Below are 15,135 nucleotides of genomic sequence, written 5' to 3'. Positions count from 1 at the left end.
CGACGGCCAGCCAGAGCCTGCAACAAATTCCAGCCATTCGATGTGCAATATTTTTCTTCGCCTGGATCATCCCTTTGTATATACATACGTACCTCCGCGACGTTTCGCGCGGCGGCTCGATAAAAAAATATACGCTTCCATGCCCTCGTTCCGCGAAAGAATAATACGTTGTATTCGAGGGCGGAGGAGGAAAAGAGGTATCAACAGGAGATGGTCTATCCTTGAGTGTACTTGTTTTATTTTTAAGCGCCCGCCTCTACGTAACAGAAATCGGTTAACGACCGACCGATGAAGGATTTTTGGTGTGCAGATCCGAAATACTTTTTCTTTTCAGTCGGCACAGTCGCTTTGGGCGCTTTGATTCGCGGGAAAGGTGGGCTAGTGCTACAGGCAAATATAGGTCAGAGCGTAATTGGAGCGGTTGTGTCTTGAAAGGACTGCGAAGCTTCTTTTACGAGAACTTTGAGCGACGGTAAATTTACGGGGTCTCGAGGATTCGCGTGCTCACCGCGAATTTCACGAGCAAATTTCATCCACTTCTACCTCCGCCGTCAATTGAAGGGGAAACATTTGACGAAAGCGTGGAAATCCAACAATCCGCTGTAAAAGCAAGTGTGGTGGACTTTGCAATAGACAGAGGTAATTTTTTTTCAATTACGCGATCGATCGTTGTAACCACAGACGAGGTATAGGAAATACCTATCACCTTATGGATGTTCGTGTCGCCACCCAAACTGTGTTACCGACCCATATTTCAGGACTGAATGTAGCGACATCTGTTCATGTACAGCGTCCAACTCAGCAACTACTCTGAAATGTGTTGAAATCAGGATTGTGGGGAAACCGCTCAGGATTGTTTTCAGTGGGGGAAGTTACGCACGTCCACGCATGCGCGTGATGACGCTGCGACGTCGAAGCAATCAACGCCAAGATGGAAAACGATGGGAAACGAAACGGCGCCACTGTCAAGTCAAATCAACTAGCCAAGGGAATCGGTTGTCGACGCTGGTTGGCTGCGGCCTCAGTTGACTTGGCTAGTTATCTTGGCTTAGCGCTGCCGTCGTTTCGTTTCCCAACGTTTTCCGAGGAGTTGATTGGTTTGAAGTTGCGGCGCCTCACGCGCATGCGTGGACGTGCATAACTTCCCCCACTGAAAACAAGCCTGACCGGTTTCCCCATACGGTGATAGGTCTATCCTATACTTTGTCGATGGTTAAATAAACTCGAAACGGACAGGAAGGTTAAAAGGCGTATGTGTCCTTGTTTTGTTGTGATCCTTCTTTCTCGATCGTTGCACGGAATACGTAAATTGTTACTCTAACAGAATCATTTGTAAATCGCGGGTTTCGAATGACCTAGTTTTACATGTGTTGAATTCTAATTGTTACCACGCGTAGCGTTACAATCTGTTTCGAGACTTCACCGGCAACGTTGCATGCGACACTAAAATGGTAAGGTGGTCCTAGGACCCCCAAACCGGTGACAGAAAAATGCATTGGTTGATAGGTCTATCCTATACCTCGTCTGCGTTTTGGACGATAAGTCTATCCTAAACTTCGTTGATGGTATAATCACAGACCAGGTATAGAATCTGTGTGATATAATTATTAACTATATAGTAAATTTAAGGAGCTAATTACCTGCATTCGGTGACGTTTAGTTTATCGTAAGAGTAGGGTGCTCGTAGGGAATCTTCTATACCGTGTGAAGTTAGGGGTTGCCATCTCGTCGGTCAGCATTTGAAATTTCTGAATTATTTTGAGTAGTTGTGTAAGCTCTTTATCTACTAGACTCATTGTTACGTATTACAAGTATAAAATATAAAGATTTGGAATTGGAAATTGATTGGGACAGGCTGATTATTGATGGAGGACATTGTAGCCTCGAGTATTAGCCTATTTTTTGTCTGATAGATGCTGCCACTTGTACCTTCACAGTGAAGTAGCGCGGTGTAAAATATGAAAGGGTAGATTCATCTTGGGTATATTTTCAGATAAGATATTTCCCTCGGTCTATCGATCTTCCTGTCATTGAACAAGCATGCTGTATAAATAGTATGACATTAGAAACATCAAGTTTTTATGGAATAAATATGTCTGTTAAAACCGCTTGAAACTCAGGAATCAGTTGTTCGAGGCAGATCAAAATGGGAATAGGTAAAAGTCAGTTTACTGATGACGAACTGCAAGATTACCAGGTAGTTAATCGAAGTGTAGTGTGGTACATTTCAACTTTATTTAATGGTATTGTATGTTATAGGATTTAACATACTTTACAAAGAAGGAAGTTTTGCAGTAAGCATATTCAAAATAGTTCGTAGCTCGTGTAGGAGCCCGCTTTACTTTAGTATCATTTTCTTTTCATAATTAGATGTGACAATTAAGGTTCTTTTTTTTGGATTCACTTGTATGTAAAAGAGATTGCTTGTGTCTGACAGCGCGCATCAGAAATTTAAGGTTCTCGCGCCAGAAAAAGTTGGTCACAATAGAAACGCAAAGCTTCCGATGTCCAAAATCTTACAGTATCCTGAACTGAGGGTGAATCCTTTCGGAGATAGGATTTGCAAAGTCTTTAGCTCTAGCCAAGACGGGGATTGTACATTCGAGGATTTCTTGGATATGATGTCCGTCTTTAGCGACGCAGCGCCCAAAGCTGTCAAGGCAGAGCACGCTTTTAGAATATTTGGTAATACTTCCTGTGTAATTGTACGCGCTGCTCGTTCGCCGTTCTGCGAGCCTCCCCTACCGACTGATGTACATTCTGTACAGATTTCGACGGCGACGATATGCTTGGCATAGGAGACTTGAGGCAAGTGGTAGATAGACTCACTGCTCCTCAAAGATTGAACGAAACAGATATGCAGCAAGTCTTGCAATACATACTCGACGAGGCGGACTTAGACGACGACGGTGCGCTAAGTTTCGCAGAATTTGAACATATTATTGAGAAGAGCAGTGATTTCTCAAAGTAAGAATCGCTTTAATCCTATGGCTCCTTGATTCATTACGATAGAATTCTACATGTACTTTAATATATCTAATACTTGTTCGTAGGAGTTTTCGTATACGTTTATGAAACAGAGAATGTTCTATTCGATATTAAATAACGAACATAAGACTGAGTGTTACATTAACGTTAAAAGATCTTAGTATAATCAACGGGCCTAATGCTTCTTAGTATTAAGTGAAAACTGAAGTCTAGGAAATGTATGCTGATAGTTGTACGAGGCCTATTAATAATATCGACTGGAATTATCATATTTAAACTTATATATACTGAAACAGATAATAAAATAAATAAATGAAAAGTAAATCGTAATTTCTGTGTGGTCCAAATGTCGAAACAGATCTTGTCCCCCTGCACGTTCTTTAATTTTTAACTTGCATTCTCGAATTGTTGATATCATTTAATAAAACACCGTTAAGCGTTCATGCAAGTTTAATATATCGGATGTCACGAATGCATTTAAAAGTCTTTTTATTTCTAGCCGCTAGCGCGCGTTGTTCACATTTTGGGCAGCCGAACGGTCTATAGTCTATGTATTTGCATGCGAGAAATACATATTCAACAATAGCTAATTAACAATTAGCAATTAAACAATAGAATGATGTGGGAAATGAGTTATTAAACAAGACTATATATTTATATACTTTTCCAATTTATTGAATGTCAAATTATTAGTAGTCGCGACTCTGAACTATAACTTATCAAATACTCGGTACTTATCCTAATTATTGATTTCGCCGAGGACTTAAATATTATTCACATTTCCTTGCTTCGAAACAAATAGAATTCTTCGAACGATCCTAGTACTATGAAAATATTATCTTTTGATAGTAATAGTCGGAGTAAAGGACATGTCTCTGCTCCTGAATTTTTCATTCATGAAATAGAGCAGTCTCGGATTATAGTGAGGCGTTAACTTTCTTTACAGTTACTATATTTCGTCATTATTAATACTTTAATCTTTCATTAGTAATACAATTCATATAATGTAATAATTTAAAAACAAAATTTGATGGATACATGAACAGAAAGCATGTTTAATGTATGTACAAGGTGATTCCTGTAATTTTATCACATGAAATATATTTTCTATTTTTAGAGTAGTAAAGAAGAGGGGTACCATTTGACGAAAACAGTTGCATCTTAAGTACCGTCGAGCAGATATGAAGTTGTCTTTGGAAATGAGAAAATGTATTGCTTTTCCTAATAGTACTATATTACAGATTAACAATTAAACGATATATAACAACAACTAACGCGAATAATAATAGAACGTTAAATAAGGAGAGGCGTAGAAGGAGTAATATAAAATTGCCAAATCTCAGTGAGATTAAAGCGTTAGATGGCATAGTCCATTAAATATCATTAAATACGAAACTCCTAAATTTGTCAAATCATTACAGATGCGCCAACGGAAAGTTATCGTTCAAATAGTATAATTCAATTCCAAAGTGACTAGCTACAGTTCTCGATTGCAAATGGGCATTTTGTTTGAATCCCCGGTGGCACGTTCGAAGCAACGTTTCCTCCGAGCTTCCATCCGTATAAAGTCTCTGCCGCTTAATCTTAGCTGAAGGAGAATGTAGTTCGGGGAGCGATAAAGAAACGAATAAGAAATAGTGAAAATCATAGAGAATCGGGGCGATGAGAGCAACGTTTAATTATTTTTGTTGGTATTCAGTGTGACGTCCAGAGGCTCGTCCACATTTTGCGAGGGACTGAGTTCTTGTTGAGGCAGCTGATGGAACAAGGTAGAGATTGGTGTGTGCCGAGGTGGACCCTTGATGGTGAGGTCCATCTCAGCCTCCTGAGGCCTGTCCCTGACCGTTAAATTCGTATCTCTTTCTATTGGGCTGCCGCATATCCTTGGTGGAGAGCCGCAACCGCATTTCATTCTATCTGGGGACTTCTCACAGGACAGCGAATACCTGTAACACAGTATTCGCCTTTAACTTCTCACTTTACTACTTCCACCTCCACATGAAACATCTCAGAATCGTGGATCGCTCGCGTGTAGGCGCGCGCGAGACTGGACTCTAATGCGATTGGATTAACAAGCTGGGGCGTTAATTACCCGTGAGGGGGTGGAAGAATCCTGTAATCTCGGCAAAGGGGTAGGACAGGGGTGCCATGTATTTTGTCGGTGGCGGCCGACGAGAGGGGTGGTCCGTTACTAGTGGCCGCGGTCGATGGGGGTTGCGGTGGTGGCGGCGGTGGTGGTGTGGCCGTGTCAGGTCGCTCCAAGGATGCCGTTGGCGGTGGCCTTAGAAGTAAGGGTGCCGCGCTTCCCAACCCCAAACACCGCATCCTCCATGCGTCCTGTAGCAGTTGCAGTCGGGTCTGCTTCCGCCATTTTGCTCGGCGATTTTGAAACCATACCTGAAATGATTAGCGATGAAGCTTCACCCCTGCTGACTAAATGCAATCGGCGCAGGCGAGCAGCTTGAACATAAGAGCGAAGTCTTCGCTCGAGTTACGGAGATTTAACGGAGGGATGCAGGAAGCTAAGTGCCGCTTTTCGTAGTAGCGTTCTTTATTATCCACTTTGCGTGTAATATTAACATTGCTTGTGAAGATTACTGTTTAAGAGAGGTAGATTGATTTTCTTGAAATTCCAACATTTGGGAATTGAGTTTCTTAAGCCTCTGAGCCACTGGGGTGTTCTTATTTGAAAGGAGGCGAAGGTTCTGTTTTAAAAGAGTACCAACTTCTGTAGTTTGAAAGGAAATGACTGTTTAAACAATTTCGAGGGGGATAGTTTAAGAAATGTGTGTATATTAACCTGAACACGAGCCTCGGAGAGAGAGATTCTAAGGGCGACTTCCTCCCTTAGGAAAACGTCCGGGTAGTGGGTCTTCTGGAAGAGGGACTCCAATTCTTGAAGCTGTTGCGGAGTGAAAGTTGTCCGATTGCGTCTCTGCTCAAACGTGATTGATAATAATTAATAACCACTCGTTGACTGGCAATTATCTTTAACAATGCTAAGCTTATCGTGGATTGATTTAACTACGATATAATTTGGAAAGAATCAATTCTCTTGTATGTAAGACGCGAGGCAGATATCGTTAAATAGTTAATCAGAGTTAGATGTCTATTGTGAAAAGTTAATATAATATTTAGTCACGTCATCAGCGTATTCCACTAACCGGCATTCCATTCGCTGGGGAATGGTATTCCACTGTTTGACGAAAGAATATGATGAAAATGTAGGTCGACAAATGCAGTCCTTCCAAGTTAGAATTATTTAAAATGACGGTCTAATATTCTTTAGTTTCCTATTTACTTACAAACTTTCATTAAGGTAGACATTTGATACTCCTTATAGTTTAGCATTTAACTATGGTGGTTCAAATTATTTCACAGTAGATCATGCATGACAGTTTACTCGAGTGGTAGAAAACTCCGCCTATGTGCAGTTTGCAATATTTCTAACTCTGAGAAGATTTAAAGGCTTGCGTTTGCATGACATTCTTTCGTCGGGCGCGATCAGTAGAATAGACTTATTATGGCCAGTCGAACATTTTAGGAACACTCGTATACAGTTTCTTAAAAAGTTATTGTAGATAAAATGCACAAAGTGTAGATGTGTGAGTATAAACTTTAGGGGTTGCTAGGAGTTATTAGAAAAGAAACCAGAAAGTAGCAACCTAGTTTTCTGGAAGCATTCAACTCATTAATCCTTAAATTGTATAGTAAGGACTGAAGTTAATGGTCGTTCATTTTAATATACAGACTTATACTCGATTTTCTACTCGATTTTTTCATTGATTTACATTTCTACTAGGTCAGAAACTGCCCACCGTTTCACTTGGCTACACGACTAATAAATCAGAATAATATTCTGTCTATTTCATGGATTTCTATCACCTCTTAAACTTTGAACTCGTAATTTATATACACCCTGTATGCTTTGCAACGAATGCAGAAAGAGTAGAATAACAATAAACAGACTACGTATATCGCCTGTTCAAGTCATTTAAGTAGAAGAAGTCGGTCTCGGTCATAAGTCTGACTCTCGCAAGTACGCACTACTTACAGAAACATCTATCTTTCCTTCCAATACTTTTTCCAAATAATTATCGCTTCTAAATCATTAACAATGCGAACTTTAATGTTTCTGAAACTCTAGAATCACATCCCTTAACAACGATCTTAGCAAATCGAGTTACAATTATTTCCCAACGAGTACATTTTTCATTCCGATCTTTAAGATTGCAAGTGAAGAACAGTCAGATACATCAGTCCCCATAAAATTTATTCCCAACGACACATATCACAATTTACAATACAATTTATACAAAAGCAATGCAAAGTAATCTGCCGTTAAGCGTATTCATCGCCAATCACACCGTCAAGTGCACCCTATCGAGTCGCTGAAGAATATCGTCGGGGGGGTGGTTGATTTTGAATGAAATTCGAAAGTTCATGGTGCGGTGGGAGCGTGCACAGGGGAGGGCAGCAAAATGCGAGGGAAAAAAGACGTACAGGTTGCACGTTGCCGGTTCCGCGTCGTTCTTCGACTTGTAAGAATTTTTACTGGTTACTCTGAAAGGGTTCGGACGCGACGGTGGCGAGAAGAAGTCGGGGAAGCAAAGAAACGAAGCGGAAAAGTAACGTACACTGACCTGACGACGTCTTCCGAACATGTACTCTGTGAGCAAGTCTGCCTGAGGCCCCAATGGTGATAGATACGGGCCTGCCATCCCTTCGAAGGCCGAGAAACGGAAATCAGGGTTGTCCGCCAAAACTACGAGGATATATACGAATTTCGGTCTTCCTTTCCTCCCCCCTGATGGCCCTCACTGCGAGAAGAGAGTCGCTTTATCGTTCTCGATAGACGACGCCGAGGAAACTGAAGTCTCCTTTCGAGAATTCACCCTCGATCAAGTCCCGTGTTACGCGGCGGAACGGGGGTTGGTTTGTAGCCGACGGGATTGGTCCGTCCCTCTCGGGGGGCGGTGCCACTTCCATGGAGATAAGTACACACCCCTCTTGTGGAAAATTCACTAAATCGTACCGCGCAGAATTTTTCCTCGGGAGAGAGAGAGCGACGGACGGGTATTTAATTTTCGGTTTTCCAAGATTTCCCCGCGACTTTTTTTCGAGCACGCGTTCCCCGAACTTATTATCCTTTCCCCTGATAACTAATTCGCTTCTTCGCCATTGTACACTGTGATTGTCCCTGTGCTGCGACGGTATGTTGCCTCTTTTCATCTGTTATTAGTTTGAAAAATTCAGGGGGAATCGTGGACAGCGTGTTTGGGAATCTTTCAATCTTCGCGTGAGTATTTGCGCGCGTTGGTTGATGGAAATTGATATTTTAAGAGGTATTTGATTTGTGAGAGGAGGTAAAAGTGTGTGGAAAATTTGTCTTCTGTTTGTTAGTATGCTTATTCAATTGATGCATGGTCTCGTAGAGGGGATGTATATCAACTTCTTGGGTTAAGCATTTTTACAAGCTAATGTTTCATCCACTTTCATACACTGCCGATTCGATTAATGAGTCTTCAGTTGCGTCGCGGATTAAAGCGCGCCTGAATTACTCCGGCGCTCGCTGGTCAGAGTGAAATACGATTTTCATTTCTTATTCGATGGTTAAGAAAGTAGTTCTCCATTCTTATGCTCCTGATAGAGGAGAAATAGAAGAGAAGCGTGGTCGAAGAGGGTGGAATCAAGTTCAACAAGTACCACTGGCATCCAGCTTGGAAACTGACAATCTAACACTAAAATAAACACTGGATTCTCGACGCGTCGGAATAACGAAGAGAAATTAGGCCAGCGAAAGAATGTTCGAAAAGCTACCCCAAATGGAAACTGCAGTAGCAACACGTGAATTCTGGCATAATGGCCCGCACCTCTTGCCTCCGAGAAGCAAGATGGCAGCGGAGGAAGCCAACAATGTGCATAGAGCCCCATCCATCCTTACCATTCCAATACCTAATAGATCAATTTCATATTAATACCGTAAAATCGCGAGAGCCTGCTCGCTCCGTGGACGCGCGAAAGGGGCTCGGGGAGGGCGACGGAAGACGTGGATCCAGACGTCGCGGAAGAAAAAGATGACGTCGTAGGAGAAGAAACCCGAAGATGAAAATGACGAAGTGGAAGAAGAAGGGAAGGCGGGACATGAAGAAGTAGACGGGGGCTGGTGGTGTAGGAGCCGTGTAACGTAGGCCAGAAAGTGATGCTCGGTATTCGTATAGCGCATCAGACAGAGGCACATACCCCGAAGCCATGTAATTCATTACTAAAGCAATCTCACCCTGCCCTATCTCTGCCCCTCTCCTGAACCCTATCCAGAGCCCTGCACCGTCGCCCACCCCCTGGCTTCGACGGCGAGCGAGCGGGCGCGCGCGCGCGCGCGCTGGCGTACGGGCGCGGGCGCTCGCGTTATAATATAAAAAAAAAGGAAGAGGCAGCCGGATGAGGAAGGAGAAGGGCCCCCGAATAGAATAGCGCCCCTGACGACAAAACAAAATGAAACACAAAGCCGTGTTTTCATAATTAAAAAGATTGCATGCACTGAGTACAGTTCTCTCCTCTTGCTCTCGCTTTTTCTCCCGTTGCCGTTCTATGCTCGCCTCCTGCACGGAGCCTTTCTGCTCGCTACGCTGTATTTCTCTTTTTCCCTTTCCATCTGATTTTCTCTGTGATTGTCCGACGAGCCTTTCTTCCTGGACGACGCGCGCTCTCTCTCTCTCTCTCTCTCTCTTTCTCTCTTACTCTTTATCTCTCACCCTGTGTATCTCTTCCTCCCCCACCCGTCGCCAACCCCCGCCCCACCCCACCCCCCCTCTTCTATTCGCTCTCGCTGTGTTTTTAATGATCCAGATATTAACGAAGCATCTTCGCGTTACTTTTATTGCGATTAATCGAGATCGTTCTGCGGCTCCCGACGAGTTTAGAGGCGGCGGATGATCGCGGAATGCGAGGGGGAGGAGGGTTGTGGCGTATGCATAATACGGGGGTCGGGGGGGGGCTTATGGTTAGAATGTTGTTTGGAAATTGGGGATGTTGATTTTGGTCGGGACCGGCGATGCGATACTGTATCAGGTTTCCGTACCGGGGATTTAGTATGCGGAGGATATCGTAATGAATGGGGAGGAGGAAATTGGGAGACGCACGAGGGAGACGCATTAGAAAAGTGGGTTAATTGTTGCCAAAGACTCGTGCATTCTCATTTGCCGTTCACCCTTTGATCCATTTCTTTTTGTTTTTTCTTTTTGTTTGTTTTTTTCCCCCTCGTTTTTTACTTTGTGCGGCCGCAAGATACGTTTGCATTCCCCGGGAATATAGTTGCACGCGAAATTATGCTTCTGATCCATCCACTTATCATCCCCCGATCACGTGCACCAAGAGCGTGCGCATGTGGTGCGTGCACGCACACTGGCCCGTGCACCTGTACGTGTTATCCCGTTCCTAAATTTCGCTGGGTGGTGCCTTTTTAAAAAAACCGGCGCAGCCACCGTGGATTCCGAAATAGCACCGCCGCTTTGGAAGTTCTCGAGTCGCGCTCTTAACGAACTCGGAAGTATGTTTCGACGTTTATCCGAACGATCGCGCCAGTCGATGTATGTAAATTCTATTCAAACGCTGTACGAACGAAGATTCGATAATTTCACCTTTCGACGGAAGCTTCTGTTAAAAATGAGAAAGAACGATGTAAATTTCGGGAGTAACAGGGATCTGTAATATTGCAATGATTTTCTGGCAATCGAATTAAATTTCAACAAAGACTAATATGTTTGCAACACTTGCGCACGTAAAACGTCATATGGTTTCAATGAGAAATAATTACAGTTGTATTTACAAGTGCATCGTTGCTTCTTACAATTAGTAAAAAGTCCTAAATAGATTGATCTTATTGTATCGTGCAAAATAGTCCTCCTATCAATTGCTGCTAGTATATTTACTTAAAAAAGGCTCGCACACCTTCGACAATTCCTCGAATTCCATCTTGCGAGCACGCGCGCGTGCGCTTATTGTTATCTAAATGATTGACTCGAAGAAAATTAAATTCAGCGGCGAAGAGATTGTGAATAGATCGAGTAGTGAGAAGAATCAAATAATAGGATTGTGGGATCCATTCATTGGGTAGAATGTTACCGCCCAGGACCGCCCCTACTATACAACCATTACCCTTTATTAATTCGCTACCCCTGCCGAAATCACCACGCCATCGTTCAGTTTTCTTCTTTCCACCCTCGCCGTGGGTACAGCCCCCATTTCCCTTCGTTTCCCCTTTGATTCTTTTCATTCCTTTTAATCTGTTTATTAGATGCTTTTTGTTCCATGCTACGCCAAGTTACAATCTACTGTATGCTGGTATTATTTTCACTAGTTCGTCCGTCAATAAATAGCGGTTCGTTTTTTTTTCCCCGAAAATTATTATTCAGTTTTTGATTGAATGCCAATCATTGCTTTCCGCCCGTGTATCGTGTGTTGGGAATGATTCGTATACTCTCTTTTGTAGAGAATTCCAACTTAAGTTTGATGAATAGAATATGAAATATCGACCCGTATTATTGCAATCGAAAAGTTTGGCTGGTATTTGATTATTTGGTCCAGCGGGTGACCTGTAGATTTCAACCCTCCCCCTTCCCGTGCTGTCCGATGCCCTTGTCATGACGGTTTCCTAAGCCAGACGATTACTCATCATCCCCCGACTAGTTGTACAACAGAACGACTACACTGACGAGGTTATTTTAATCAACGAAACCACGTCCTCCCGCCACCGCCGCCTCCGCCCCACCCCCCCCCCCCCAACCTCTTACAACAAGGGTGCACATGAAACCATACTGCTACCAGGCAGATCAACAGAGAACGAGCCAGACAACCGGATGTTATCATTTCTACAACATTTCCATTGTATTCATCATCTCATCCCCGGAATCCAGCCTTTATGTCTTTTTCCTTTTTGCACCCTCTTTTGATTTTCACTCCCCTCCTACTTCTACACACGCTTGAAAATCCCGTGCATCCATCCCCTCGTTGTTTCTAATGGAGCTTTCTTTAAAATCCATATTCGGAGATCCTCCGGGTCTCCTGCCCCTCCAATAATAATACGCAAAGAGAATCGAAGCGAACAGAGGAACATACCGGTGGAGAATTGCGAAATTGACGATGCTTCTATAAAGGCTCCGCCACACTTTGAAGACTCCGAGTCCCCGGCGCGGTTCTTTCGAGATCCACGCGTCAAAGATTCTCCATTCAACCGCAGTCACCTATGTCAATCCTGTTAATGCACTGCCAATCAGGGGAGCCGACCGTTCGAACTCTGCATTTTTACATAATTACGTTGCCCCGCGATTTGCAGCGATTTTAGTTAACTTTGCACGTCGTGCCTGCGTGTTATTAATATTTGCTCGGGCTTATAATTTTTATAAGGTAAAAGGGGACAGAAGAGCGGCGGGAAGGGGGGAGGGGTGGTAAGTCCTGCGGAGGCTCATCCAATCTTTGTCAGCAAAATCACAAAGGTTTTTTTAACTCGTCCCTCTCGTGCTGCACCCCTTCTGTATGCTACCAGTAGCAGCACCACCGCTGCCACCAGTACCACCACCACCGTCGCCACCACCTCTACTACCGCCGCCACCACCATCAGCACCACCCTCTGTAACAGTAAGAAGAGGGTAGTAGAGGGAGTAGCAGCACCGGTACTCTGTACTCTATTCATTTATACATTAACGTAGAGCCCTCTGCAGAAGGGCTGCGCAGGCTCGGCGGGAGAGGATGGTGGGCAGACTCGGGCCTCTTCTCGAGGTTCCCTTGAATATAATGCAGCCCCGGTCCGCCGTTTTTATGAAATGCATAAATAAACGAAGGCGAGGGACGATTCTTCGTTTTCACGGCGAAAGGAGATTAAAAATCTCCGCTTTTGTCCTTGGGCCTCGGCCCTCCCCCAACGCCACCCCATCCCTCCCCGACTTCTCTCTACCCCTCGCTATTCCGTGGCCAAGAAATCCCCTTGTTCCTGCGAATAAAGCGAAACGACGATATTAGAATGCCCGACGTCGCGAATTTTTCTGCCGGTGACCTTTGGTTTATTGAATGTTGCATAACGCGGGTGGAGTTCCTTAAGTCATGGAAGCTTCGTTGCGTTGAGGCTCTAGAGGCGCAGAGGGAGTCAGCAATTGGGGTAATTAAGGGTGTTTGAAGATCGCGCTTTAATTCGAAGTGATCAGCCCGCCGGGGTTAGAGGAAGAATTCTAAGCGATCTTTGTTGAATTTTTTAGCTAGGAATTAGTTTACGGGGACGTCTGCTTGTTCTTTTATCTTCGTTGCGTTTCAACGGGACTCAACGACTACATCGGATTAGAGAGTAGAGGAAGATTGACAGATGTGAGCCGAGGCTCTCGAGTAGAGCGAAGATAAAAGTGCTCGATTCTTCCGTCCACCCTTCGCGATAACATCGGAAAGTTGAACGCCAATCTCTCGGTGCCGTTTAGACACTCTGTATTGAATTCGATCGCGATCGCCACGCGCGAGCGATCAATGGGAAGTTAATTGTGAATGGTGATTAAAGCAGAAGGAGGATGTCAATTGAAACGAGTGCGTCGCCTGTTATTGATGAAAGATGGAGGAATGAAAGATTGAGACACGGGACAGGAAGGAGAGAAAGACGCGGGGACAAGTGTACCCATAAAGACAATGGCGCTGGAGAATGATTTCAAAGCTATCCCTCGATGAGAACGAAGGACCCCGTTTGCGTGGCTACATATCGTTCCTACCCTATCGGTGTGATTGAGTCTACTCACTAATGAAACTGTTTTATTCATGCGACTGCTAGATAATTGTGTCGTTAGATCGACTGTTCGTCTTGGCATTTCTTCAAGCGAAAAATCTCCAAACTCTTCGATAAAAGTAACAAGGATGCATACAATGCCTGAAAATTTGTAAAACTGTATAATAGCGTTGATAATATAAGTGATAAAAGTTGCATCTTTTATCGCCTCTAACCTTTCGCCGTTAAGGGGTCATTCCACTGTGACGGTTTGAAGAGAAGCCTTTTGTTTTTCATTTTTCCAAAGTACATACATCTAAGAATGCGCTGGTAAAGTTTCATGGTTTGGTTCGCTTTAGTTTGGCTGCTATAGCCGAAAGTTGCAGAGGAGTCGGTGCACTAAGCGAAGCGCGCTGACAACTTTAAACGCGATTATCTAAAAACAACATTTTTTCAACTGCTGCAGGTGATTGCAAGACGACTATTTGACCAATCAGTCTGAAATTTTCACACGTTATTCAGCACACCAGTGGGTGTCGCAGGGACCTCGGAAAGCTTTTTTGATCAACAATTTTATACTTTTTACAAGACAAAATGATTGACAAATGCGCCGTATTTCGACACTTGAACTTCAAACCTCCGCCGTTTTGTTAATATTTTATCAGTCAAAGTAATTCTGCTTTCAACGATAACCACTGTAATAACGATTACAACACACTTTGAATTTTTTGTTTACAATGCTTCGTTCTCCTGGAATCACCCTCAACAGCATTACATCGCCTTTTCAAGCCGCTCACTTCAGTGCGATATATATTATAAAACTGTTAAAAACTTAAAACAGATTTTTTGTATACTGTCAATAAGTGTATTAATAAATAGGCAAAGCATTATTTACGTTGGACATTTCGTTTACTAAAAAATAATTCCTAAAAAATGACAATTTTTCACGACTTCACAGTGGAATGATCCCTTAAGGTGAACTGCTTAGAATTCACTTGAAACGATATCAGCCACTGGGGCACATTTTGTGCCTCAATTCAGCTTCCTAAAATCTTCCTGCAAAGGATACAGTGAAGGAATATTTAGAAAATTGGTAACAGCTTCAGAAAAGTGCCCAGTTAGCAGTTCTTCTTCGTATCTTGATATCTTCGTTTATTCTTTCCGAAGTTGGCGTCTTGATCGTCTATTTTATTCGAATCCCAATTTTAGGAGCGTTCTATCGTTTCATATTTCTTCAGAATTTGCGATTGTGGAATCATTGCACTAGGATATTGCCACCTTTGAGGACCTGTTCCTCGAATTAACACATATTCTGAACGGCGTTGCCAGCAAATAGGGCAGGCGAGTCCGTCGATCCTCGATTCTTATCGTTAAGGAAATTACTTTCCCTTATTCGAAATCTGCCAGGA

At 43.3% G+C, this 15,135-nt stretch overlaps 2 protein-coding genes across 4 annotated transcripts; one reads left to right on the top strand and one right to left on the bottom strand.

Annotated features, from left to right (window-relative positions):
• The first annotated feature begins 1,705 nt into the window (after nucleotides 1-1,705).
• On the top strand, nucleotides 1,706-3,318 carry LOC143371581 (calcium and integrin-binding protein 1). Of its 2 annotated transcripts, none has more exons than XM_076816884.1 (5): nucleotides 1,706-2,197; nucleotides 2,260-2,294; nucleotides 2,438-2,685; nucleotides 2,769-2,967; nucleotides 3,150-3,318. In XM_076816884.1, the coding sequence occupies exons 1-5, from the start codon at nucleotides 2,147-2,149 to the stop codon at nucleotides 3,175-3,177; spliced, it is 561 nt and encodes a 186-aa protein (XP_076672999.1). In that variant the 5' UTR covers nucleotides 1,706-2,146; the 3' UTR covers nucleotides 3,178-3,318. The 2 variants fall into 2 exon arrangements, with proteins under 2 accessions (XP_076672999.1, XP_076673000.1); XM_076816885.1 differs by having other exon boundaries at nucleotides 1,715-2,197; nucleotides 3,054-3,318.
• Nucleotides 3,319-3,679: 361 nt separating this feature from the next.
• Nucleotides 3,680-7,840, bottom strand: LOC143371114 (uncharacterized). 2 transcript variants are annotated; one of them, XM_076815994.1, is made up of 4 exons: nucleotides 7,626-7,840; nucleotides 5,789-5,923; nucleotides 5,081-5,385; nucleotides 3,680-4,934 (listed from the first exon to the last, which is right to left on the bottom strand). In XM_076815994.1, the coding sequence occupies exons 1-4, from the start codon at nucleotides 7,707-7,709 to the stop codon at nucleotides 4,664-4,666; spliced, it is 795 nt and encodes a 264-aa protein (XP_076672109.1). In that variant the 5' UTR covers nucleotides 7,710-7,840; the 3' UTR covers nucleotides 3,680-4,663. The 2 variants fall into 2 exon arrangements, with proteins under 2 accessions (XP_076672109.1, XP_076672111.1); XM_076815996.1 differs by having other exon boundaries at nucleotides 7,632-7,840.
• Nucleotides 7,841-15,135: the final 7,295 nt, after the last annotated feature.

The sequence above is a fragment of the Andrena cerasifolii genome, chromosome 7 (genome assembly GCF_050908995.1).
Source record: "Andrena cerasifolii isolate SP2316 chromosome 7, iyAndCera1_principal, whole genome shotgun sequence".
Classification (NCBI taxonomy): domain Eukaryota; kingdom Metazoa; phylum Arthropoda; class Insecta; order Hymenoptera; family Andrenidae; genus Andrena; species Andrena cerasifolii.
The sequence above is the reverse complement of the archived record's forward strand: the minus strand, read 5'-3'. Positions and strand labels throughout refer to the sequence as shown.